The following is a 26,151-nucleotide window of genomic DNA, read 5'->3' on the forward strand; positions in this document are numbered from 1 at the left end:
AGAGCTCTGCCAGGGCGCTACACTACTTCTGTATTAGTTAAATGCTTTCTTATCGCCCAAACAGCGCCAATATTATTTTAACAAATAGTGTCCTGTAAATGTCGCTTTCATTTTACACTCGTTTAGTTTAAGTAGTTTTTCCTGTGAAAATTGACAAAAGTGCGCAAAATTACCAAGGGCCGTCTTATTTACATGGACTTCTACATAGGAAAGTAATCTTCTAGTATGAACTCTGAGATCTGAAAGACCGTTGTACTTTAAAGACTAATATGAATAAACAAGCTATTAACTGGGTCATTTAAAACGCAGTTTCGTAAGTAGTCGTGGCCGAGTGGTTAAGGCGATGGACTAGAAATCCATTGGGGTCTCCCCGCGCAGGTTCGAATCCTGCCGACTACGGGCAAACTGTTTTGATCCCTCTAAATTAGACAGAAATGATTAAACAACAGTACACGTGCAGCACTTCTTAACTGGTGGTACCCTATAGGACTGATCCTGAAAACCCCTCATCTAGATTGTTTCAGGCGTCAATTTACAAGGGCATCAACTTTCAGATAACTGTGGAGTTATTATTGACTGGCAAAATATCAAAATAACTAGAACTAAAACCCATGTTTGTTGAATGTGTTAAGACTCTCAAACAGTCCACATTTTTGTCATAGTTCAGTCCAGTGTAGCACCTATAGATCAGCCTTGCATAGTTGGTGAGAGGAAAAAGGACATAACAACTGCAGGAATGCAGGCACTGAGAACCACTGAAAATCACACAACGACTTAGAGTTGAAGATCAATAGAAAGAATTTTGTGTACACGAGCTGAATGAACAAGGACGGATGGTCAGTGTTCAGACAATTGTGGAGAGACAGTCTTGACAAAAGTTAAGGGCCAATTTTTGACACCAATCCATCTCCAGTCTGAGTGTATTAATATTTCTTGTAATTTGATTCCCCCCGTCTTGTCTAATATGGCAGCAGTTGTAAGTCTAGTGTTTGCAATGTTCACTGTCTATCCTCACAATTCATCATCTCACATATCATCCCATTGTAGCCTGCACATCAGTGATAATGTGCTGTATACTTTCACTTAGTATTAAGTAGAAATTCTTAAATATTGCTCATTTTCAAAGCTGAGATTTAATATACCATACAGTCCAAGGTAATTAGTTAATTATTTGTCTTCATTCCAAAACAATTAGAGTTTTGTATTCTATAATGTCTTGACCAGGATGTCATTTTTTCTTCCTGTAGACCACATTTAATCTGCCGTCTTTGCCAAGGCCTAGTTGACTTGGGTGACTTTACATGGAGAAGCTTATAGTTTGGGTTAGATACAGAGCCCCTTCACCATAACAAATTAACAATCCAGAATTAATTTCTTGTGATTAGCTAACTGGTGTTTCACTGTAAACATATACCAGACCATGTTTATCAAGTAAATATTTAATGTTTGCTAGCTTTCAGCCAATGTCCCCAGTATTCAGTTATTTCTGAAATTCACATATTAAACATAGTGATATTCAACCCAGTTGAGGACAGCAGGGAGCTTTATGGCAATGCCTGGATCCTTTTTATGTATTATGAACACGTCTCTATGAAGTTGCATGAAGAGTAGGAAACAAAGGCTGGAGTTCTAACTAAGAGGACTAAATGTAACCCAAGAAGTAGTCATAGACTGAAGTTTTAAAAATCTTTCTGTAGATAGATAGATAGATACTTTATTAATCCCAAGGGGAAATTCACATACTCCAGCAGCAGCACACTGATAAAAAAAACAATGTTAAATTAAAGAATAATAGAAATTCATGTAAAAGCAGACAATAACTTTGAATAATGTTAGCATTTACTCCCCCGGGTGGAATTGAAGAGTCGCATAGTGTGGTGGAGGAACGATCTCCTCAGTCTGTCAGTGGAGCAGGACAGTGACGGCAATCTGTGGTTGAAGCTGCTCCTCTGTCTGGAGATGATCCTGTTCAGTGGATGCAGTGGATTCTCCATGATTGACAGGAGCCTGCTCAGTGCCCATCGCTCTGCCACGGATGTCAAACTGTCCTGCTCCGTGCTTACAATAGAGCCTGCCTTCCTCACCAGTTTGTCCAGGCGTGAGGCGTCCCTCTTCTTTATGCTGCCTCCCCAGTACACCACCATGTAGAAGAGGGCACTCGCCACAACCGTCTTATAGAACATCTGCAGCATCTTATTGCAGATGTTGAAGGACGCCAGTCTTCTAAGGAAGTATAGTCGCAGTCGCAGTATTGGCAGTCCAGTCCAATTTATCATCCAGCTGCACTCCCATGTATTTATAGGTCTGTACCCTCTGCACACAGTCACATCTGATGATCACGGGGTTCATGAGGGGCCTGGTCCTCCTAAAATCCGCCACCAGCTCCTTGGTTTTGCTGGTGCTCAGTTGTAGGTGGTTTGAGTCGCACCATTTAACAAAGTACTTGATTAGTTTCCTATACTCCTCCTCCTGCCCACTCCTGTTGCAGCCCACAATAGCAGTGTCGTCAGCAAACTTTTGCATGTGGCAGGACTCCGAGTTGTATTGGAAGTCTGATTTATATAGGCTGAACAGGACCAGAGAAAGTACAGTCCCCTGCGGTGCTCCTGTGTTGCTGACCACAATGTCAGACCTGCAGTTCCCGAGATGCACATACTGAAGTCTGTCTGTAAGATAGTCCACGATCCATACCACCAGGTATAAATCTAGTCCCATCTCTATCAGCTTGTCCCCAAGGAGCAGAGGTTGGATGGTGCTGAAGGCGCTAGAGAAGTCCAGAAACATAATTCTTACAGCACCACTGCCTCTGTCCAAGTGGGAGAGGATTCGGTGTAGCATATAGATGATGGCATCCTCCGCTCCCACCTTCTCCTGGTATGCGAACTGCAGAGGGTCGAGGGTGTGGTGGACCTGTGGCCTCAGATGGTGAAGCAGCAGCCACTCCATGGTTTTCACCACATGTGACGTCAGGGCGACAGGCCAGAAGTCATTCAGGTCACTAGGATGTGATACCTTTGGGACTGGGGTGATGCAAGATGTTTCCCAAAGCCTTGCGACTCTCCCTTGTTCCAGGCTCAGGTTGAAGATGCGCTGTAGAGGACTCCCCAGCTCCAATGCACAGGCCTTCAGCGGTCATGGCGATACTCCATCTGGACCCACTGCTTTGCTAGCACGAAGTCTCCTCAGTTCTCTGCTTACCTGGGCTGCTGTAATTGTGGGTGGGGGGAAACTCTCTCTTATGCTGGTATCAGCAGAAGAATGGGTGGAGGGTGCAATACTCTAAGGTGAGAGTGGGTTGGGGTGGTCAAACCTGTTAAAGAAGTTGTTCATCTGGTTTGTTCTCTCCACGTCTCTCTCAATGGTGGCACCCTGCTTCGAGCTGCAGCCAGTGATGATCTTCATCCCATCCCACACTTCCTTCATGCTGTTGTTCGGCAACTTCTGCTCCAGCTTTCTCCTGTACTGCTCCTTCACTTCCCTCCGGACGGCTGGACTCGGATTTCCTTCTGCACATTTTGGAGTGTACATAAATGATCAGTTGACCCAGTTCATGATGAGAGTACATTGACAATGTGATATGACAATAGGGAGGAATAAGTAACACTACGGGAAATGTAAGTACAGTTAAAACTGCAATGACTAGCGATTCTTATATGGCTGGATTATTAATTTGAGGGTGCATAAGTTTTCCTCAGTCCTGACACCAGCAACATGGAAGGATCTTAGGATAGGAAGGCATGAGAATATTGGGCAATTCCAGTTTTTAATGGAAATGAAATTATTTGTTTTTATCATTTGGGGTTTGAACTCGGGTAACGTTCTAGCTTAACCAACATTAAATTAGAAAACAGCTTGTCAGAAGTGAAATTTGAACCCACATCTCCAGGGGAGCCTGCAACCTGAACGCAGCACCTTAGACCACTCGGCCATCCTGACTTAACATCCATATTAAAAGTGGAACCAAATTGTCATTACGCTTTTTATAACTATTTAGTGACAGTCTATGAAATACCTTTTGTGCGGATCGCATAAATCATCTTATGCAACATCATAGGCGGAGTTTCATGGGGACATGTCTCCAAATGATTGCCTTTTCCTGAAATGTTTAGATTTTCTTTTTTAATGCCTTAACTAATGTAAGTATTGTATCACCCCAGCCAGGTTGAAGGCCTTTTGGAGTGACTGTTGGGTCCGATTGAGGGAGGGTTAAGTACAACGCGGAGGGCTGACAGCAAGGGTATGATTGACGTGGAAAGTGGGGGTACCCGGGATGAGAGGAGGGTCTAGAAGGTTGTGTTATGGGGTTACAAAGTCGGCGTTTTTCTTTTTCTGTTTTGCTTTTCTTTAATGGCGTCCCTCAGGACCACAAATGTGAGAGAAATATAGAAGATTGTAAATAGTTCAAAAGTCAAAGACGTTCATTTTTTTGTTGTTACAACTAGTGGTGTAGTGGTATCTGGAGAAGTAGGTATACTGTAAATTTAGCCCCCAAATTTTTTAGTGGCCTACACAGCAAAAGAAAAAAGTGCCCCGTTACTAATAGTGACAGTCTTACATATTTAGTTCCCACTAGAAAGGGGCAGTACTATTTACTTCTGCTGCCTGACTTCATTCACTTCAAGGATCATTATGAGCTCAACAAACCAGAGATGCAGATTTTGCAGATTTACAGAGTGTTTCAACTGCATAATGCATACATTTTCTTAGTCCATGGGGAAAGTAGATTCTTTTGTAAACAGTGTCTTAGAATATCTATTCTGCAACAGAAAGTGAAGGCCAGAGAGTGACACAATTATAAATTGCCATTCATTATTGGTGTCTACAAAAAAAACATTAGTCATAAAATTATTGGTGTGAAAATGGTACTAACACACTAACACAGTTTCAAGTTTAAAATCAGCATTTCTCAGGACGAATAGCGTACCTAGCTAGAAATGCTGTAATGTCTGAGCCATTTGGACACCGGCTAGTGCTCGGGGAAAATGGTGCAAGTGTAACATTATAAACTCTCCCCAACACCTGTTAATCTGTTTATACTCAAAAATAAGAACTGATGTGAAAGTCAGGTTGAATTTGTTGACAGCTAGCAACTTTGAAGCTAATGAAAGTAAAGGAAGCTAATTTAACACTAGCCACAGCATGAGCAAATTGGAACAACAAAAAATAAACAAAACTAAATGAAAAAGCTGCTAGTTAATGCTGTAGAAATGCTGCATTGACATAATTTACAAATATTGCTATTATGGTTGACGTGTTCTTCCATTGAAATTGCAACGTCGATCGGAGATTTAGCGCCTCCACCGTCAGCACCCCCTCCGACTGAGTTTGGGGACCGAGAGACTGTGGGCGTTGGGCTGTGGCTACATGTCCGGCTGGATAGTAGCAATAATGTAGCTTCACAAGGTCGTTTGTTCTGAAAGCTAATTTTTGTTTGTATGGTTCGCTTCATTTTCACTATTAACTTGGTTATATTAACTTTTCACGTAAGGACATATTTTGGTGTGTAACAATTGACCGACAGGAAGGTGGCGGCAATGGATATTTTTCCCGGTTTAGCAAAGGAACGGCATGTCCCGCCCTACTCTGCCTCTGATTGGCGCAATCCGTTTGCTGTAACCATCGTTAGTTCTCCAAAAACATAACCAAAACAGACAACAATGGTAGAAAAAAAATGACGTGTCTGCAGCACATAAATACGCATCAGCGTGTCACTGTGGATGTAGATTGTCAGTGTGTGGACTGAAAAGCTCTGTATACCCGCGTATACCCTGTATTACACTGCAGCTTATACCCATAATAGGGGGATTTAGAAGTAGGTATACGCTGTGACGACATAAGAAGTGGGTATACGCCGTATACCTGCGTATACCCTGGACTACACTACTGGTACAACCCTGTGTTTTTTCCTTCTTTACTGTTCAAGTAAACTGTTTTCTGAATTTAACTTCGCCTGTCTGTTTTTTTCTTCTTTTTCGAACCTGACGCGGAGGTCGCTTCAGTATTTTCATAATAAACGCCAAAAATCCATCCTCCCTAAGCAATGCTCACTTACACCTCGCCTGTCCTTGAAACAGAGAAAAATTCTGTACTACACAAAACGCGGTCTTGCTTACTATTTAAAACTGAGACCGAGAAAGGTCACTTCAACTTGTATATTTTATATTCTGTGTTTTACTCATTTACGTGTCAAGTGCTGCTCCTGTGGGCAAAACAGATCCTCAAGAGGCTGTTTAAATGATTGCAAAGAGACGTGCATGCAGAGGTGTGACCAGAACATAATGTGTGGGTGGGCATTTGGCTTGTCTGGGGGGGGCAAAAAATACCAACCATCCATCCCCATTTCTCAAATAATAATAACAACATAGTTTTATATAATATATAATAGCAAAAAATGTGGCATAAATCATAACTTATTGTTCAATAAAATTAACAAAGGCAATAGAACTTGTATTATTATTTTTTGTGAACAAATATAGAACTACATCTACAAGGTAAATATTAATAAAGTCAAATGTATACAACATATTAGAGCAAGAACAGAAACGTGGCTCATTGTAGTCATTAGGGAGGCTATAGGATATCAGTTTCCAGTGTTTAACCTGGATATTATCTACAGGACCAGTCTGTGGTTACTCTTGGCAAATTCTGAAATAAATTAATTCGTGTCTAGATTTTCTGTGATGTTTTTCTCATGTGCCAGAATGACTAAATTTCTCTTCCTTGAATGTAGCATTGTTCAGCGGAGTGGAGTGAGAATGCAGTTCAAAGTAGAGAAAGAGTTTTCGCATGCAGCTGAAGACACACCAATGATGAGTGCTGTGACATATAGCGAATGCAATATAGGGAAGGCCTCTTTGTACTGCTGAATGCATTTGCATGCTTCAGACAGATTAACATCAACTGGCAGTTTATTGATCAACATTGCTTTTGCCACAGCAATTTCATTTTGCAAGCTCATGCTGTTTTGCTCTGTGCCTGCAAGTGCCTGAAGTGGTTTCAGGAGAGAATGATCAAGAAATAATTCTGATTTTGGCAGGAGAAGCGATGTGGCCCTCAATAATTCAACATTTCTCTGAAAGAATTTTGTCTCCAATTCAACATTAGCTCTATCAAAAATGCTGAACATAGCCCTTTAAAAGTCTGATTATAAGCAATTTGTTCATCAGAGTCACCATGCCCAAGCGTAGACACAGCAATACTATCATCAAGCTGTGAATTAACTTTCCGTTTCTTTTTGAGCGAATTGGTAGGCCTACTTTCACACTGAGAGAAATGCATCTCCCAGAATGAGTGGCATCTCATCTCCTTCAGTGTGGCCACTGAAGCTGTCACCACCTCCCCAGTAGTGCACAAATCCACTGCATGTGCCTGTAGAATTGCATTGGCTGGTTTCAGCACACCAAGAACATGAAGGAGGAATTTTCCAGTATTGAAGAAATTCTGCTTTTTTATTGGGTCAAAAGACCACATGCCTCTATGCAAATGTCAAAAGGGGCAGTCATAGCCTCTGCTACCTCTGAGAGAAGTCCCCTTATAGCTTCCTCATTGTTGACAATGGACTTTGTGACATCATAATGACTGGTCCATTGCATTTCTAGAAGTCTTTTCTGTGTGGGTGTATTGTATGTGTGTGAAACATAATGTCTGTGACAAAATGTGTTCAATGAATTTGACCAGTCAAAGAACTTCTTAGTCAGAGGTTCTGATTCCATTGCATGTATCACTGCTAAATGGAGCTGGTGGTGGTAGCAGTGTACATATGGAATGTACTTACCAACTTTGTTTTGTAACAAAGCCTGGACACCACCCCTTGCCCCAGACATGACAGAAGCACCATCAAAACACTGACACACTAAATTGCCTGGGCTGTAACCTATAGCTCAGAGAGATGTGACAGAATTTGGTTACGAATATATTCGGCATCAAGCTGATTCAGTTCAATTAAGCCAATCAGGTGTTCTTCAGGGATGAAGTTCTGGACAAATCTAATCACTACAGACAAATTCTCAATGTTACAGCAATCCCTGGTAACATCACTTTTAATGCAAAATCCATGAGTCAGCTTTTTCATATTTGGTCCTGATATCTTTTACCACCATTTTAGCAATAGTCTCAATTATTTCATTTTGAATTATATTGGATGAGTATTTTGCATTGTCTGGGATGTATTTTACAATTTCTGAAAGTTTGGCATCTTTTTTGATTATGTAATCAAAGAACTTAAGGAAAAGTCCCTCCTCCCCACCTTTGTGATTGTGACCACGCAGTGCCAGTTCATTGACTGCAAGGAACTGAACGGCCTCCCCAATGCTTTTCACACAACATCTATTCTTTTGGTTGGACCCAGCAGTTGAACTATGCTTTCACCCGTCTCTGCCCGGCGCCGTATACTCTTGCCATGTAGACATCGCTCCGAAGTGCGGTATACTAGACGCGTGTTTGTGGAAGCCGCCACCGTCTCTTTCTAGAGCTTTTTCCAATGAGTGTAGCCGTGTTTGGCGAATATGTCCTCGCGGTTCGAATTGGAAATACTAAATTTGCGGCAGGCAAAGCAAAAGCTGGCATCACGGACAAGAGAATATTCAAGCCATGGTTGAGACTGATACCAGCTTGCACTAAAACATCTGAGTGTCTTTCCGAATGCGCGCTTGGGATAATTAATAAAAAATGGGCTGGGATGGGCTATGTAGCCTATATTTAAGTCAGACAGACCGGACTGATATATTTTGTTGAAGGCAGAGGTTTGGAGTACCCGACATGGGCGCAGAGCTGGAGGATTGCGTAGGCTTAGCTACATCTTTTGGAGTTTCGGTTCCCGACGTGGGTGCGCTGTGCTCCGTGTTGCTAGCAGCGGTGCTGGGCTCAACCGTGGAGCCAGCAGCTGGCGGAGGGACAAAGGTTAAGATGTCTGCTTTTTAATAAGCCACCTATGCATAGCCTTTGGTGTTACCAACCACAAAATAAAAGAAGAATGGAACGTATGCTCTGCTTTAATTAAAGAATGCGGTCAACAGGCTCAAAATGTGCGGCGAAGTGAACTTTGAAAATAAAATGTTATTCTTCTCCAGATTTTTCATTGGACAGACAGAGCATTTTGCAGGGTGGGCACAGCTTGTCTCTGGGGGGCAGTGCCCACCCCAGCCAACCCGTGGTCACGCCTCCGCGTGCATGTGTCCATATCGCACGTGTAAACAGCCGAAAATCGGTCTGTGAAAAAGTCAGGCAAACGAAACACAACTCGTGACAAAACATTTAATACACAAACAACTATTTGATAAAGTAAATAAAACATTAAAAGTGCTTACATTTTTCCTTCAGTCCATTCATTTTTTAACCCACTTATCCGGAGCAGGCACGCAAGGAAGCTTATCGGGCGCAAGCCAGGAGCGATCGCTGAATAGGACGACAGCCCATCGCAGGATGAAAACACACACACACACACACACACACACACACATACACACATACACACATACATACATACATACATACATACATACATACATACATATCAGGGGCTACTTAAGCAATCTAAATAACTTCCATGTCTTTCAAAAAAGTCCAGTCTCAGAACGTCGTTTCAATAGCCTATATTTAACAAACTTGTGTACTTTTTCGAAATGTTAAAGTTTTAAACGCATTACTGTGATATTTAGCTCATGTTGTAGTATTATATTACAAACTATTTGATATGTGACTTGGGATATGATGTAAATATGCAGCAGTATGATTGTGACTATTTTTTATGGTTGTCAAACTCCGCCCATGTGCAGTACCTGCGCAGTCTCGAGCCATTCGTTTCTTACGCGGCTTCAAGTGAATGGCGAGAGGGATGTGTAGCGCATATTAACATGATCGTCTTTATCAGTTCTCGAGACCACTGTAGTGCACATTCAAGCTTTATGTCGAGGTTCGAATATGACTAGCTTCGGGCACACGGCAGAACAGCGCTACAATTTGGCTAAGATGCTCCCACTTCCATTACGATCGTAAATGTCTGATGCCACACTCACTTTCGCTGAGTTACAGAGACATTGGCGATTATAGAGCGCCTTTTAGGATCCTGAACATGTGCGACATTCGAGTGGAAAAAGACTTTTGCATAATGGCATTAAACAGTGCAAATACTGTAGCAATTTCCGCATAAACAGTGCAAATACTGTAGCAATATCCGCAATCTAAGATTATTTATTGAGTAGCATAGTCCTTAATTAATAACTTTCTCCAGTATTATTCGTTGGAAACAGTGTCACATTATCAAACTTTTCTTTTCTGTTTATAGACTTGAATGGACTGCGGTGGGATGGCGCCCTGCCCGGGGTTTGTTTCCTGCCTTGCGCCCTGTGTTGCCTGGGCTGGCTCCAGCAGACCCCCGTGACCCTATTGTTAGGCTATAGCGGGTTAGATAATGGATGGATGGGACCTGAATGGAGCTGTTATTCTGCTAAAAAATAAAAATGTTTCTCATACAAATGAACACTTCCGGGAATATTAAAATGCATAATATGGCGGTGTTACTTTCCCGTATATTTTAAAATATTTAAAAATAAATAAACTATGTTTATTCGTTTTATGAGACTTTTTTTTGCGAAAACGGATTTTCATATATTTAGCACTCTGTGCTAACTGTATTTATTGTATATATAAACAACATACACGAATATATAAAAGTACCATTTGTATGCACTCTTAAAAAAAAAAAAAACTAGCAGAACCGGATCCTTACTAACTGCCCTAAAAACATTAGACGATCCCATGAGTCAGTACCTTGCGCATGAGGCTCCATAGCTCAGTGGTTAGAGCACTGGTCTTGTAAACCAGGGGTCGCGAGTTCAATTCTCGCTGGGGCCTTGATTATTATTCTTTGGGAAAAAATGGAGGTACCAGCCGTCAAACAGTTTAACAAAATAAAAGTTAAGATTTCAGTCTCAAAACTCTGCAGAAGCTCATTATAAGAGCTCATGAAGGCCATTTTGGGTTTCTGTGGCATATGGTGCTTTGCTTAGTTCCACTCCTTAGTATTTGCTGTTTACTGCTAGCCAGCACTGACCTAATGAATTGTTGCCCAATTTACTGATGTTTGATTTACTTGCACATAGATGTCCTTGGGAGGATCACTTATTAATGCCAAACTAGGTGGGAATTGCATTTTAACCGATTGTATTGTTCTGTGCTGTTCATTAATTTGTTGAAATGTATTTTCTTAAGTAGCTGTCTGTTTAATTCTGCTCTCCCAACTTTGAATGCAATTCTTTCCAAACAGGTTATACAGATGTTGGGCAGGTGTTTTTGGAACATATCCTATAGTCATTGAAAACAAGGCTGGAAGAAGCTTTGGAATGGACTCTAATCCATTGCAGGGAGTGCTTACATGTATTTCCCTACATTAGGCCAGTTTAGAATCACTGCGGTAAACCTAGTCTGGACATTTTAGGGAGATCTGGGGAAACTGGAGTACAGAGAAAAAAATCAGTCAGGACATAGAAAATGTGTTAATTCTACATAGACAGTAATTAGGCCAGTACTGTATTTCAACTTGTGATTCAGACGTAAAGAAACAGCATTAATTGTGATTAGTAATGCTGCCCCATAGCTTTAGGACAATGACTTCAATTCCTTTCTAGGGTCGAGATGGATGGCATGTTCTCGCTGTGTTTATGGGGATTTTTCTCCAGGTACTTTAGTTTTCCCTTACATCTTAATGATGTGCACATTGGAATAGTGGGAGTCAAATATGTCACTGGTCTATGTGTGTGATATCTAAACAAGGTTTTTTGGGGGGTGTTTTTTACTGCTATCTTAGAGATGGCCTGTTTAAAGCCCATTAAAAACATTCCTTTTGTGATTTTGAGCCATACAACAAATACATTGATGTTATCGTAAACTGGGGAGCTGTAATTCCATCCATTATGTAATTATAATTTTATGTATTTTATATATGTATTTATATATTTTAATTTAAAGAGCCTTTGTGAAAAGCCAAAGTCCTATCTATCTATCTATCTATCTATCTATCTATCTATCTATCTATCTATCTATCTAGTGTAATTATAGTGTTTCATTTTTAATTGTATTACCAAATTGACACAATGCATTGTATTAATGTCATGTACTCAAATGTTTTATTGCCATTTGTAAAAAGTGCATTTCAGTTTTTAACTTTTCTGCATTCCTTGCTGACCTTCTTTTGTTTCAACAGATTAGCCATTTCTAAGTCTTATAGAAAGGTCAGCAATGGTGAAATTGAAAACAAAAAAATACTTTATGCAGTGGCTAATGAGAAATTACTAACTTCTATGAATAGAAGATTAATTTTTCAGAGGTGCTGAGTTTATTAAGGCAGTTCAATTCAGTGTTGTAGGGTCTTGTCATTCACTCATATTTTAGTGCATATAGTGGCCTTTGAAGTGTATTTGATCAGTTGACACAGTTCAGGATGAGAGTATATTGATAATGTGATAGGCAATACAGGGGAGTAAATAACAATACAGGAAATATAAATGTAGCTAAAACTGCATGACTAGCGAGCCTTATATGGCAGGATCGTTAGCTTGAGCTTGTAGACCTTTTTCTCACAAATCAGACATGAAAGAGTGTTAAGCTACGAAGGAATGAGAATGCTGGGCAAATACATGATATTTTTGATGAGATTTGTTTGTATACTTTGGGGTTTAAGATTCTCCTATAACATTCTCGCTTAACCATTATTAAATTAGAAAACAGGTTGTCAGAAGTGGGATTCGAACCCACGCCTCCAGGGGAGACTGCGACCTGAACGCAGCGCCTTAGACCGCTCGGCCATCCTGACTTGAAACTCCTTTTTCAAGTGGAACAAAATCACCTTCAATACTATAAATCATTGTAATTTGATGACATTTGATAGAATATTTTTGAAGGAATGTCCCCCATAAAGATTCTCAGAAAGTCGCCACTACTCACAGGTACGCTATCAATGGGCGCTGGTACGATGAAATTTCTATAGTTGCGTTACACTGACAATAGATCTGAAATACCGGGCTGGGTGGCGTTTGATGAGTCTGTCCTCTTGAAGTTTCGAGCAGCCATATACTTTACATCGACACTTGAGTGAAAAGCACGCTCCACGCTCCGTGCAGCCGTGAGTCGAGGTAATTCTTGGTAGCGAGAACCAATCGGATCGCTCTCCGCTACCAAGATTCTACCAAGAATTGAAAGCACGGGCCAATCGCGGCCCGTATCGGCTACCAAGAATTGACCAATCGCGCCCCGTTTCGGCTACCAAGAATTGGCCAATGACGGCTCGCTCTTCTACCAAGAATTGACGAATCACGACTACCAAAACTGGGAGAGGGCGGCCCAACCTCCGAGTCGGCACACAGACGCTTTGCGATTTGCGTTGCTTTTTGAACTGTCTAAAAATGTTACTCACTAGTCTCGGTTTGTGCAGATATATTTACGTTCACCTACACATGTTCTGAATGATTTTTTTAAACATTCTTGGTTAAGTTTCTTACATTTAGTAAACATTTGTTCAACACGTGTAAAGACAGATATAATAATGTATAAATACAGTATAATAAACATTGAATTGTATAATCATAGTTTAATTTTACAGAGTGAGCTTTAAAAGTAATAATATGAAGTGCTCATTAATTATAAAAATTCAAATCATAGAGAAAATCAACTATGTGTACATATTTCCTACAAAAGACCCTCGGGAAGTCTTTCTTGTAAATAAAGACCAATAATATATATATATATATATATATATATATATATATATATATATATATATATATATATATATATATATATATATATATATATATATATATGTGTGTGTGTGTGTGTGTGTGTGTGTGTGTGTGTACCTGTAAAAACAAAAGATTGGTATGCTTTTTTATACTTAACACTAAATTATTCTTATAAAGCAGACCTACACCTTTAATACTCAGATGATTCTACTCATGCTGTAGAATTGCATATATATTATAGATATACATGCTGTAAAATAGCATACATATTATAGATATATATATAGTTAATATTATATATATATATATATATATATATATATATATATATATATATATATATATATATATATATATATACTCAGCAAAAAAAGAAACGTCCCTTTTCCAGGACTGTGTATTTCAACAATAATGTAAAAATAACTTTACAGATCTTCATTGTAAAGGGTTTAAACAATGTTTTCCATGCATGTTCAATTAACCATAATCAATTAATTAACATGCACCTGTGGAATGGTCGTTAAGACCTTAACAACTTACAGAAAGTAGGCATTTAAGGTCACAGTTCTAAAAACGCAGGACACTAAAGAGACTTGTCTATCGACTGTAAAAAAACACCCAAAGAAAGATTCCCAGGGTCCCTGCTCATCTGCGTGAACATGCATTAGGCATGCTGCAGGGAGGCATGAGGACTGCTGATATGGCTAGGGCAATAAATTGCCATGTCCGCACTGTGAGATGCCTAAGACAGCGCTACAGGGAGACAAGAAGGACAGCTGATCATCCTCGTAGAGGAAGAGCCCGGATCTCAATCCCATTGAGCACGTCTGGGACCTGTTGGATCGCAGGGTGAGGGCTAGGGCCATTCCCCCCAGAAATGTCCAGGAACTTGCAGGTGCCTTGGTGGAAGAGTGGGGTAACATCTCATAGCAAGAACTGACAAATCTGGTCCAGTCCATGAGGAGGAGATGTACTGCAGTACTTCAAGCAGCTGGTGGCCACACCACATACTGACTGGTACTTTTGATTTTGAGCCTCCCTTCATTCAGGGACACATTGTGAAACATTTTAGTTTATGTCTTATGGTGTTGACTCTTTTAGTGTTCATACAAATATTTACACATTAAGTTTACTGAAAGTAAAAACAGTTGAAAGTCAGAGGACGTTTCTTTTTTTGCTCAGTATATATATATATATATATATATATATATATATATATATATATATATATATATATATATATATATATATATATATATATATATATATATATATAGTTATATATCATGCAGTAGAATAGCATATATATTATAGATATATATATAGTTAATTATGCTTGTTTACTAGAACACATATAGCTATTTTGCACTAAGTATATAAACATTTCCCTCTGCAATATTGCAATATTTCCAAATATTTATTTTACCTACTTCAAGAATGTCAGTTTGTGCAGATATAATTACATTTACCTGCACATTTTTTGAATGATTTTTTAAACATTCTTGGTTAAGTTTATTACATTTATTAAATATTTATGCAACAAGTGTAAAGACAGGTATAATAATCTATAAATATAATAAACATTGAATTGTATAATCAGTTCAATTTTACATAGTGAGCTTTAAAAATAATATGAAGTGCTCTATAATTATAAAAATACAAATCATAGAAAGTGAAAAGTTTTTTTTCTTGACTTTATCTTTGCCAATTTAAAAACTTTAAACTGAATTGTTTGGGCGAGTTCATTTTTATCTGAAAATGATAAATCAACTATGTGTACATATTTCCTACAAAAGACTCTGGGAAAGTCTTTCTGGTATATAAAGACCAATGAATTACTGCAGTAAAAATTATATATATACTGTGTATATATGTACCTGTAAAAACAAGAGACCGGTATGCTTTTTTTTAATACTTAACACTAATTTCACAAATCGTTCATATCAAGGCCAATATAGAATAATAATAATACTCTATATTAACACTGATGTTATAAATTATGCTTATAAAGTAGACCTACACCTTTAATACTCGGACAATGCTATATATATATATAAGTGGTGTTTATGCTGTTTACTGTTTACTTTGCAATATTTCCAAATATTTAATTTTACCTACTTCAAATTAATTGTCAGCATCAACTAGAATATATTACTTCCCAAATGTTGTAAATATATACAAACACAAAGCTGTGCACTATTATTTATTAAATCTTATTGTGCTTTCATTTTTATTTTATCCTTCTTGATTATCTGTGCAGCCGTCTCAGACGATAGTAAAGGCACTTTATAAGGAAGTGAAATGCATTATTATTTGTTATAATTATGATTCAATAGAATGGGCAGGCAGTTTGTTTAAGTGTGATTTTTAACTTTGCTTGTAGTCTGTGTGTTCCTTGACAAATCATTCACTGAACAGTTTTCGTTTAATCAAAAAAGAAAAATAAACAAACTACAACGTAGGATTCAAAGCACCATTCGTTGAAGAGAAAGTTTTTTTTTTTTCCATTCGGCAATGTGCCCTGAGCGGGATTCGAACTCGCGTCCCTGCAGTAATTTCTGGTAGGTCGTCTCTCAAGAATTGCAGCCGTACCTCGACTAATGCGCGATATCCTCATCCCAGTTTTTCACTCAAGTGTCGACTTACAGTATATGGGGGATGTAGTCGTGCAGGTTTCAACCGTGAAGATTCTGAAAAGTTACTACATGCTTATGTGATCAACATGTTACTGTAATACACTAAATACCGCTAGAAATTAAAACTTGCACATTATAGAAAATGATTCCCACATTCTTAACAAGCGCTGTGAGATACTGCGCAACATGCTCACCGGTTCCAGACGCCTCACAGCCTTTGTGTCACCCTATTGTGAAATGAGTGTTACCATTTATACCAATTGCTGTTTTAGCGTTTGTGTTTTGGATCAAGTACATCGTGTCCATACCTTGTTCAGATTTTTTCCCCCTTTGTATTCTTGACTGTACACCCTCCTTAGCTACCCTGAAGATGCTATCAAGTGGATGACAGAGAGCTTAAAATTCTTTCTAGGACATGATCCTTTTTTTCTAATCGAGTGGGAATCTCCGCCGACAGAACGAACTGTTAAAGACTGTGGGAGCTTGGACTGTTATTTACGGACCGTAAACGTTGCATCGGGAGTGATTTTAATATTTTAAATAAATGTGATTGTAAAGGGGCTCCATAAGTGTACTCCTTGCGTCATCGCGCATGTTTATTTCTGGTTCCCATGGAAAGAATAAGAAAGGGGACGATATTAGCAATAAATCAAAAACATTACAAATAGAAAGAAAGAAAGAAAGAAAGAGTGGTAGTCTCTTGGTGTGGGGGTCCCAGTGCCCACAATCCAATGGTGGCATCATCGTTGGTAATCATGAAGCGTCTTTTGGTCCAAACCATGACAAGAAATGTAACTGAAAAGAGTCCGTTCAATAATGACATTTCTGGCCGGGATTTCAAGGCAGTGGGATGTATTAGTTTGTGACCTGCTAAGGATGTTTAGGCGGACACCTTTTTAATAAATTGAGAACCACTGCCTCGGTTCTGTCCCCCTAAAAAAAAAAAAGTCCCCGAAATTCCCCGACGTGTACACAGGACATTAAATTGTTGCTTACATGACTACACTAAAGACCATGAATAAAACATGTCTGTATTATCTTGCATTTGTTTTGTTGCAAATTGTGTATGGGTGATCCATACTATTTGTCATTTAAATATTTGTCATTTATCTAACTACATATACTGTACTGCTCAAAAAAAATAAAGGAACATTTTTTAATCGGAGTATAGCATCACGTCAATGACACTTCTGAGCTATTGATCTGGTCAGTTAAATCACAGAGGGGACAGTTAATCAGTTTCATCTGCTTTGGTGTTAATGAAACTAACAACAGGTGCACTAGAGGGGCAACAATGAGACGACCCCCAAAGCAGGAATGGTTTAACAGGTGGAGGCACCTGACATTTTTCCCTCCTCATCTTTTCTGACTATTTTGTCACATAGTTTTGCATTTGGCTATGGTCAGTGTCACTACTGGTAGCATGAGGTGATACCTGGACCCTACAGAGGTGGCACAGGTAGTCCAACTTCTCCAGGAGGGCACCTCAATACATAACATTTTATTTAGTAGCGTTAGGATTTTACATAAGTTGTGATCCACAAACAGTTGATGAAAGTCCATTAACAATATGATGTGACAATATAGAAGCAAAATAGAAGCAATTTACCTGTTAATATTTCAAAATGTGTTGAGAACGCCTGAATCTCAGCTTGGACCTTTTGCAATGGGGGTCTTCTCAGACACTTGTCTTGTGTGTTTTGATGTGAAGGTCATTTTCCAGTAGATTTCTGAAGGAAACGATGGGCGTTACAGGAGAAATTTTGGTGATGACTGTGATCTCAAGAACATTATGATCAGTCAGCGTTAGTTTAGAAAACAGCTTGTCAGAAGTGGGATTCGAACCCAACCTTCTAGGGAAGACTGCGACCTAAACACAGCACCTTAGACCGCTGGGTGGAATACCTTTGGCGCAGAACACATAAATCATCTCATGCGACATCATAGGCGGAGTTAACTGGGGGCATCTCCCTAAAAGTTGATTTTGTACTCAAACGTTTAGATTTTCTGTTTTAACGCCAGACCTAATTTAAGTATGCTGATAATACGATCATTACATCCATCCTCCCGAAGCAATGCTCATTTACTTATTACGCTCGCCTGTCCCTAAAACAGAGGAACATTTTGTACTAATTAAACTATTGTCAAATACTGCTCATGTGGGCAAAACAGATCCTCATGAGGCTATTTAAATGAATTCAAAGAGGCACGCTTGGGCGCCTGTGTCTGTGTTGCATGTGCAAAGAGCAGTGGAATAAGTAACAATAACATGAAATACAAGTAAAGTTAAAACTGCAATGACTAGCGAGCCTTATATGGCTGGACTATTAATTTGAGCGTGCAAAGGTTTTGCTCGGACCCGACACCGGTAACGATAAGAATGCTGGGCAATAACAGTTTTTGAAAGAAAGTATATGACACGTATTTGTCTTTTGGGATTAGATAACTCAGGTAACATTCTTGCTTGGGCAACATTAAATTAGAAAACAGGTTGTCAGAAGTGGGATTCGAACCCACGCCTCCAGGGGAGACTGCGACCTGAACGCAGCGCCTTAAACCGCTCGGCCATCCTGACTTATGGAGATTACATAAATATTCTTAGGTGGAGTTTCATGGGTACATGTCCCCAAAAGGATGCTTTTTCCTGAAATGTTCATATTTTCTTTTTAATGCCTCAACTAAATTAAGTATTTTGATAATAAACGAATACGATCACTAAATCCATCCTCCCTAAGCAATGCTCAATTACACCCCGCATGTCCTTAAAGCAGAAGAGCATTCTATTCTACATATATTGCGGACTTACTTTCTGTTTAAAATTGAGCCTGAGAAAGGTCACTTCAACTTGTACATTTTATATACTGTATTTTACTCTTTTACATGTCTCCTGTGGGCAAAACATGTCGCATGTGCAAACGGACGCCCGCAGCTCTGTTGAAAACTCAGTTGCACGGAACACACACCTCGTGACAAAATCTTCTTCCGCTACCGTGGCTGTCCGTTTGCCTGTCCCGGACTTGAAATCACCTGTAGAGCGCAAACCATTTGAACTATTGACCTGCAATTTGGTACATATATACTAGGTGACGTCTACTATCCGCTTTAAGGATAAGTGAATCAGTATTATTCCATGTGGTACTTAGGTAGAGAACCTTTACAGGTAAGGGAATGAGAGCCTACCAGGTTTATTTTCTCTCATCTTTCATTAGTATTTTCTCCTTCTTAGTTACCATCACCGGTGTGTTTGTTTTTGGTAAGAAAGCCACCTTTTTTATACATATTTGTTCTCATCTGCCATTATTTTGGGTTTCCTGGATGGCAAAGAGTGCACCCTATGACCCACACCACTCACCCTCTGTTTTGGGCACTAATGAGTAAAGTGTATCCGACCTGAGGTATTCATTTGCTTTAAGCAGTGTTGGACACCATTTCTGGAGTTGATGTCAGTCCTCTCACACCTACGCTCTCACTGGGTGAGTTGTAAGTTGTTGGTTTAATGAAATCTACAAATATTTGGGGTATGAGAAGACACACAAATAAAACACACAGATACAGATAGAATGTGCTGATGTTTTTCCATGGATTAATCAGGCCAAGAATCAAACACACTTGTGTATTTGTAGCTAATGCTAAATGGAAAAAAAGAAATTTCAGATGTTTGTATAGATCCCCAGTTATTGATGTTAAGATTTTTGATGGAATGAATGTGTATATTCTACTCCTTTCTCAAAATGTAGGGAGCATTTTAAAGTTTGTGTGAAGAGAGGAGGTTGTTAACTCAATAACATATATGTTTACATTTTTCAGTGTTCATAGCAGTAAAAAATGAGAAGAGGATTACAGCAGCATAATTAAAATCATATAAGGGCATAGAGATAATGGACACAGAACCACCCTTTTTCCTGAACCAGTTTGCTTCCATCTCAGAAACATTTAAAGGTATAGCCTTTCCAAAAAAGCATTTGACACCAGTAAGGAAGCAACTCAATGCCTATTCTGCCATGCACCCAACCACATTTCCTTACATTGAGTCACTGTACGTATGCGCAAGCTGTACAGATGTAGGGGCTTAACCAGAGCACCTGGAAAAATCACCAAAAATAAAAAACGTGTGCATGTGAGAAATGTATAAAACCCAACACAAACAGTGACAGTGCAGGGGGTACAACTCAATCTTCTGGAATTGTGCTTCATCAGTGGCAAGCACTGAGCCAACATACCCCAATGGAAGCGATCATGTTGTAAAAGAATAAGCATTTCTTATAGATTAAGTCTGTGGATATGTTAGCTCTTTTTGACGAACATTGCTGAAGTTGAAATCATGAAAGAAGAGTTAAACTCTGGTGAAACTGCTTCAGCTTTTTAGCTGTACCGTGACTCTTCACCTCATTGAGGATCATGTTAATTTTTTTGTTCATAAACTTAAAAATTGATCACTTTGATCTTACATTAGACTATTAAGGACACAATTACATTTTTAAAAACATGACATGTGTGTGCAGTAAGTAATCAAGTGCTCAATGAGTTTCACACGTGTTTACTTTATTGCTCATTTTGTTTTTGTCCCAGCTTGTATGTACATTCAATACAAAAATCAGAGGACAGCACAGAAAATGCTGCAAAAATGAATGATGGCTGGTGATTGAGGGAGTCCTTTAACATGACTTTGGTTTACAGTCTCTTTTGTTTGAAAGCCTTTTTTTAGATGCCTGGCCAAAAATAAGCACATTCTTCCTAAAAGGTTATTGTTAAAATGCTAATGTTTTGAAATTGTAACTATTGTAAAAAATGTTTTTTGTACAGTAACATAAGTAAATGAAAAACCATATATTTATATCATATATAGACATTAACTGCTTAATGACCAATTTTCAAGAATTTAAAATAATCATCCCTAAGATAAAGGATCAAGAAAAAGTTATAAGATACTCTGGATAAACCTGATCATCATGAAATACAACAAAGATAGTAGGATTTGGAACTGAGTCTACCAGACTATCAAATAAGTCATTGTTGTTGCTCTGAGAAATAGGTGGTGGGACTCTCATTGAGGAATTTCCAGTAGTGTACTTTCCAATCAGCACCTGAGCCAAGTACATGTAATGTCGACCCTGCTGATCTGCTGGGGAGTATGTAACAGAATATTGTGAGTTCTTAGCAAAGTAGACGCCATGTCCATACACGGTTCCTTTTGGGGAAAACAGAGAAAATAAATTAAAGGTTATTGCAGCATAAGAGCAATTCTTTAAAGAATAATAGTCAGAAAATTAATAATCAATGTTGTTGAGACTAGAAATTAAACAGAATATGCGTTAAAAGAACAGGTAACCCTTGAAGGATTTGCCCCGACGTGTGTTAAAAAATCTCTTCTCTAATGTTCTTATTTATATACACAAACATACGCTTTATTCATTTATAATAACCTTAGTATGTGCAAGTCTGTTTCTAATTACAACATGGTGTCTTTGCTTTTTACTTCCTAATTAGTCAGTCAGTCATCGTCTAACCCGCTATATCCTAACACAGGGTCACGGGAGTCTGCTGGAGCCAATCCCAGCCAGCACAGGGCGCAAGGTAGAGGAACAAATCCCAGACACTGTGCCAGCCCACTGCAGGGCACACACACCCACACACCAAGCACACACTAGGGACAATTTAGGATCACCAATGCACCTAACCTGCATGTCTTTGGACAGTGGGAGGAAACTGGAGCACCTGGAGAAAACCCACGCAGACACGGGGAGAACATGCAAACTCCACACAGGGAGGACCTGAGAAGCGAACCCAGGTCTCCTTACTTCCTAATTATCTCCTTTTTATTTATTTCTCAAAGATTAATATATTTATAAATGCTTTTAAAGCTCTAAAACATAAAGTCACTTGAAAAATAAAACCAAGTGACTTTATCAAGCTGTGATCTTTCATCATGCTCTCAGTTTGTAAAAAGAAATATGCCATGAACTTAACTCTTACAACATATTTATTCAAATTTGACTCAGGTTTGCAATTTAAATCAATAAAAACACCCATTTCATATATTCAGAATGAAACTTTGTAACATTTCCTACATTTTCTATAACTAACACAGTAAAAAAAGGAAATATCCCATAATTTGTGCAGCTTTTTAAAAATATTTGGCTTGCCATGTCTCTCTGGTCAGTTTTGACTCACCAATGAATTTTACTGTTCATTTATTTACTGTTCATTTAGTGTAGTACTAAATGTCATCTTTGTAACTAGAAAATGCGAAGTCTTTCAGGAAAGTGACCTAAGTTAACAAAAAGCAAATGTTTTCTAAATGCCAGATTCTGAACAGCTGCGACACATTTTAATTACTGCCATGTCCTTTGGGTTAGTTTTGACCCACCATTGACTTTACTGGATTTTACTCTCCATTTGCAGTAGTTTGTTCATTAGCCATAAAAACACTTTGCAAGTAATCTTTTTAGTTCAGAAAGTTGAAGACTTTTAGCAATGTGCCTTAACTTTACAAAAAGCATTAAAGGATACAAACACTGTCATGCTCCGGTCAATTTTGACCCACCATATACGTTAGTGGTTTTACTCATTATTTAAGGTGCTTTAAAAACATCCTAAACATAATCTGTTCTAAAAGTATCATCAGTACTAAAGGTCAAGATGACCAATCAATACAGTGGTGTGAAAAACTATTTGCCCCCTTCCTGATTTCTTATTCTTTTGCATGTTTGTCACACAAAATGTTTCTGATCATCAAACACATTTAACCATTAGTCAAATATAACACAAGTAAACACAAAATGCAGTTTTTAAATGATGGTTTTTATTATTTAGGGAGAAAAAAAATCCAAACCTACATGGCCCTGTGTGAAAAAGTAATTGTCCCCTTGTTAAAAAATAACCTAACTGTGGTGTATCACACCTGAGTTCAATTTCCGTAGCCACCCCCAGGCCTGATTACTGCCACACCTGTTTCAATCAAGAAATCACTTAAATAGGAGCTGCCTGACACAGAGAAGTAGACCAAAAGCACCTCAAAAGCTAGACATCATGCCAAGATCCAAAGAAATTCAGGAACAAATGAGAATAGAAGTAATTGAGATCTATCAGTCTGGTAAAGGTTATAAAGCCATTTCTAAAGCTTTGGGACTCCAGCAAACCACAGTGAGAGCCATTATCCACAAATGGCAAAAACATGGAACAGTGGTGAACCTTCCCAGGAGTGGCCGGTCGACCAAAATTACCCCAAGAGCGCAGAGACGACTCATCCGAGGCCAAACAGGCCAAACAATACTGAAGTCAATCTCACTCCATTGTTAGCGGTTGCAAGGATGCTAAGATTCACACTGTGCTAAGACAGTGATTTGTTTATTTTATGGGGACCCTGTGACCCTTGGGCGGAGTGGTGGCCCTGAGGCTAGGGATATGTGCTAACCATCGGAAGATTGCCAGTTCAAATCCCATAAACCCCAGAAGTGACTCCACTCTGTTGGGCCCCTGAGCAGGGCCCTTAACCTGCAATCGCTCCATCCTGGGTATGATGTTAATCTGCAAGCAGGTCCTCCAATTTGGAGGGATAACTTGGGCGTTGGTGGCAGGATTGGCACTTCAGCCACTGTAAAAAAAATCACACTGTTCAGTGTGGTGCTGAGGTGTCACCCGTTGCACCACTGCATTTGGATCTCAGTCTGGGTAGTTTGATGTTTGGTAAATGCGGCAACAAGCTATAATCAGCACATGCTCCCAGCCTCCTCCTATGAACACATCCAACCTTAACCCAGCATGCACACAGTCACACAAAGAGACACTTATAAAGGCACTCAAATGAATTGATAATAAAATATATGTTAAACAAATAAAGAACGCACAAAAAATCAATTATTAAACAAACAACATATATGCAAAAGCCCTCCCCAGTCTCCTGATAGTGATAATTTTTTAACAAATACTGAACAAAGTAAATCGAACAAAGCATTAGGCACTAGAGAATAATCAGCACTTACGGCACAGTCCAAAACACAGTCCAGTTCAATAGGTGCAGATGATGATGGTGTATGGAATGAGAAACCAGCCCTCTGAATGAAATGTAAAGTTTTGTCCTACCAGGTTCCAGTTGTTGTGTGAAGATTTAGTGTAACTTAGCGAGCGCCTCAGTTGGAAATGCATCCAACCAAGACAAAGTCACACAAAGAAGGAAGTACAGGACAAGCAAATACACCCATATAAAAACTGCAATCAACGGGGATTGCATTTTGTAATTCAATAAAGTGTGAAGTATTGCAATGAATAAACACAGATGATCACGATTCTCTCAACATATTGTTGGCAACTTTTTTAATGAAAGTGGCTAATTATCTTTCTTCCCAGCAACCCACATGACATTCTGAAGTTGCCAAATGGTGTAATGCTACAGGGGCTGCTGGGAGTTGTAGGCAATTTAATTAGTGCTGCCACACCATAATATTAAATATAATACTCAAATCAACAACACAATGGGCAAACAATACTCAAATGAATGTACAATAAACTAGGCAGGATTAGAACTCTACAGTAGAGTGTCAATCATTCTGATAGACATATGCGCACAATGATAAATCAATTTTGATATACTATATGCTAAAAACAATTTAATAAGCTAGCAGGCAATCAACCTTCCTAAAGAAACATGTCTGGGACCAAAATTGTAGCTGAGACTAAAATCTGTGCAATAAATAATACTTTAGTTGTTAATGATCTGTGAATTGCAATGTTGCTGTTCTTTTCAACATATGCAGCATTTATCAAATAGGCAAACTATAGCATAAGTTTGCTCTTTTCAAATTGTCTTTGCCCCCTTAAAAAAAATCAGTGCAGAACAAGACATTGAAAAATAGGCAAAGGCCAAAATAGCCTCTTTATAAAATGAAGACCCGTGCAGAAGCGCCACTTTTCTTATTTGCCCTGTAACTGGTCCTGATATGTAGTCTGTACAGAAATGCTGAAGGCTTCTGCTATAGATAATCAAGTGACAACTTTGCTCCATCTTTTTTGATAACCTGTTCCTTGCTGATGTGAAGCTGCTGACAATTCTATCTGCACCAAGAAACAAAGTTCTCCACCTGAATCCTCTGTCTCATCCCCCTTATCAGTACACCCCATAAGTACAGGAGCATCTGAACATGTAATTAATTTATATTATGTCACCATAGGTTGTACAAAGAGCTGGAGCCCAACAAACCAGTGCCCATGTAACAACTTAACAGCTATTTTTTATCATTTATTTACTTCTTTTTGGAAAGAGTTTTTTTTTTTCTGTGATCCCACCAGCAAATGCAGATGAGGTGACACAGCTATGAATATACTTGTAAAGCATGATATAAGTGTTTTATATTTAGGAATTTTAGTGCCCCAGGCACTCTCTTGATTTTCTGTATGATTAATGCAGGCTCAATAAAAATAAATTCCCTTAATCCATCCATTATCCAACCTGCTATATCCTAACTACAGGGTCACGGGGTTCTGCTGGAGCAAATACCAGCCAACACAGGGTACAATTCCCTTAATTTCATAAGAAAATAATCTTTTGTTCTTGAACACTTACCCTTCATTTACCAAATATAAATGATCTCAGTAAATGCAGTTTATCCTTAAATAAGATGGCCACTATCTTACATATTGTGCCACATGACATGCACACATGCACTTGACAACCATGCTACAGTCCAGCAACAATTGTTTCAGATTGCGAAACCAAGGACGTCATCAAGGAATAACACAGAATAGAAAAATATAGACGCCTAATAAAAATAGTAAAAACGTTATCA

The 26,151-nt window shown here is 38.9% G+C and overlaps 1 protein-coding gene and 4 non-coding genes across 5 annotated transcripts in view; 2 read left to right on the forward strand and 3 right to left on the reverse strand.

Moving 5' to 3' along the window:
- Positions 1-317: 317 nt before the first annotated feature.
- trnas-aga lies at positions 318-399 on the forward strand. The gene has a single exon. It is a non-coding gene; the product is annotated as a tRNA-Ser (tRNA).
- A 10,379-nt stretch (positions 400-10,778) lies between these two features.
- trnat-ugu lies at positions 10,779-10,851 on the forward strand. Its single transcript has one exon. It is a non-coding gene; the product is annotated as a tRNA-Thr (tRNA).
- A 1,874-nt stretch (positions 10,852-12,725) lies between these two features.
- Positions 12,726-12,808, reverse strand: trnal-cag. Its single transcript has one exon. It is a non-coding gene; the product is annotated as a tRNA-Leu (tRNA).
- A 6,053-nt stretch (positions 12,809-18,861) lies between these two features.
- On the reverse strand, positions 18,862-18,944 carry trnal-cag. Its single transcript has one exon. It is a non-coding gene; the product is annotated as a tRNA-Leu (tRNA).
- Positions 18,945-20,890: 1,946 nt separating this feature from the next.
- Positions 20,891-26,151, reverse strand: part of LOC120523857 (protein mono-ADP-ribosyltransferase PARP14-like) — a 48,812-nt gene continuing 43,551 nt past the window's right edge. Inside the window, exon 15 of the mRNA XM_039745522.1 lies at positions 20,891-21,557. Coding sequence (XP_039601456.1) covers positions 21,277-21,557 — 281 coding nt within the window. The 3' untranslated portion in view covers positions 20,891-21,276. The remainder of the gene's footprint in view (positions 21,558-26,151) is intronic.

Source organism: Polypterus senegalus, chromosome 1, assembly GCF_016835505.1.
Source record: "Polypterus senegalus isolate Bchr_013 chromosome 1, ASM1683550v1, whole genome shotgun sequence".
In the NCBI taxonomy this organism is placed as follows: Eukaryota; Metazoa; Chordata; class Cladistia; order Polypteriformes; family Polypteridae; genus Polypterus; species Polypterus senegalus.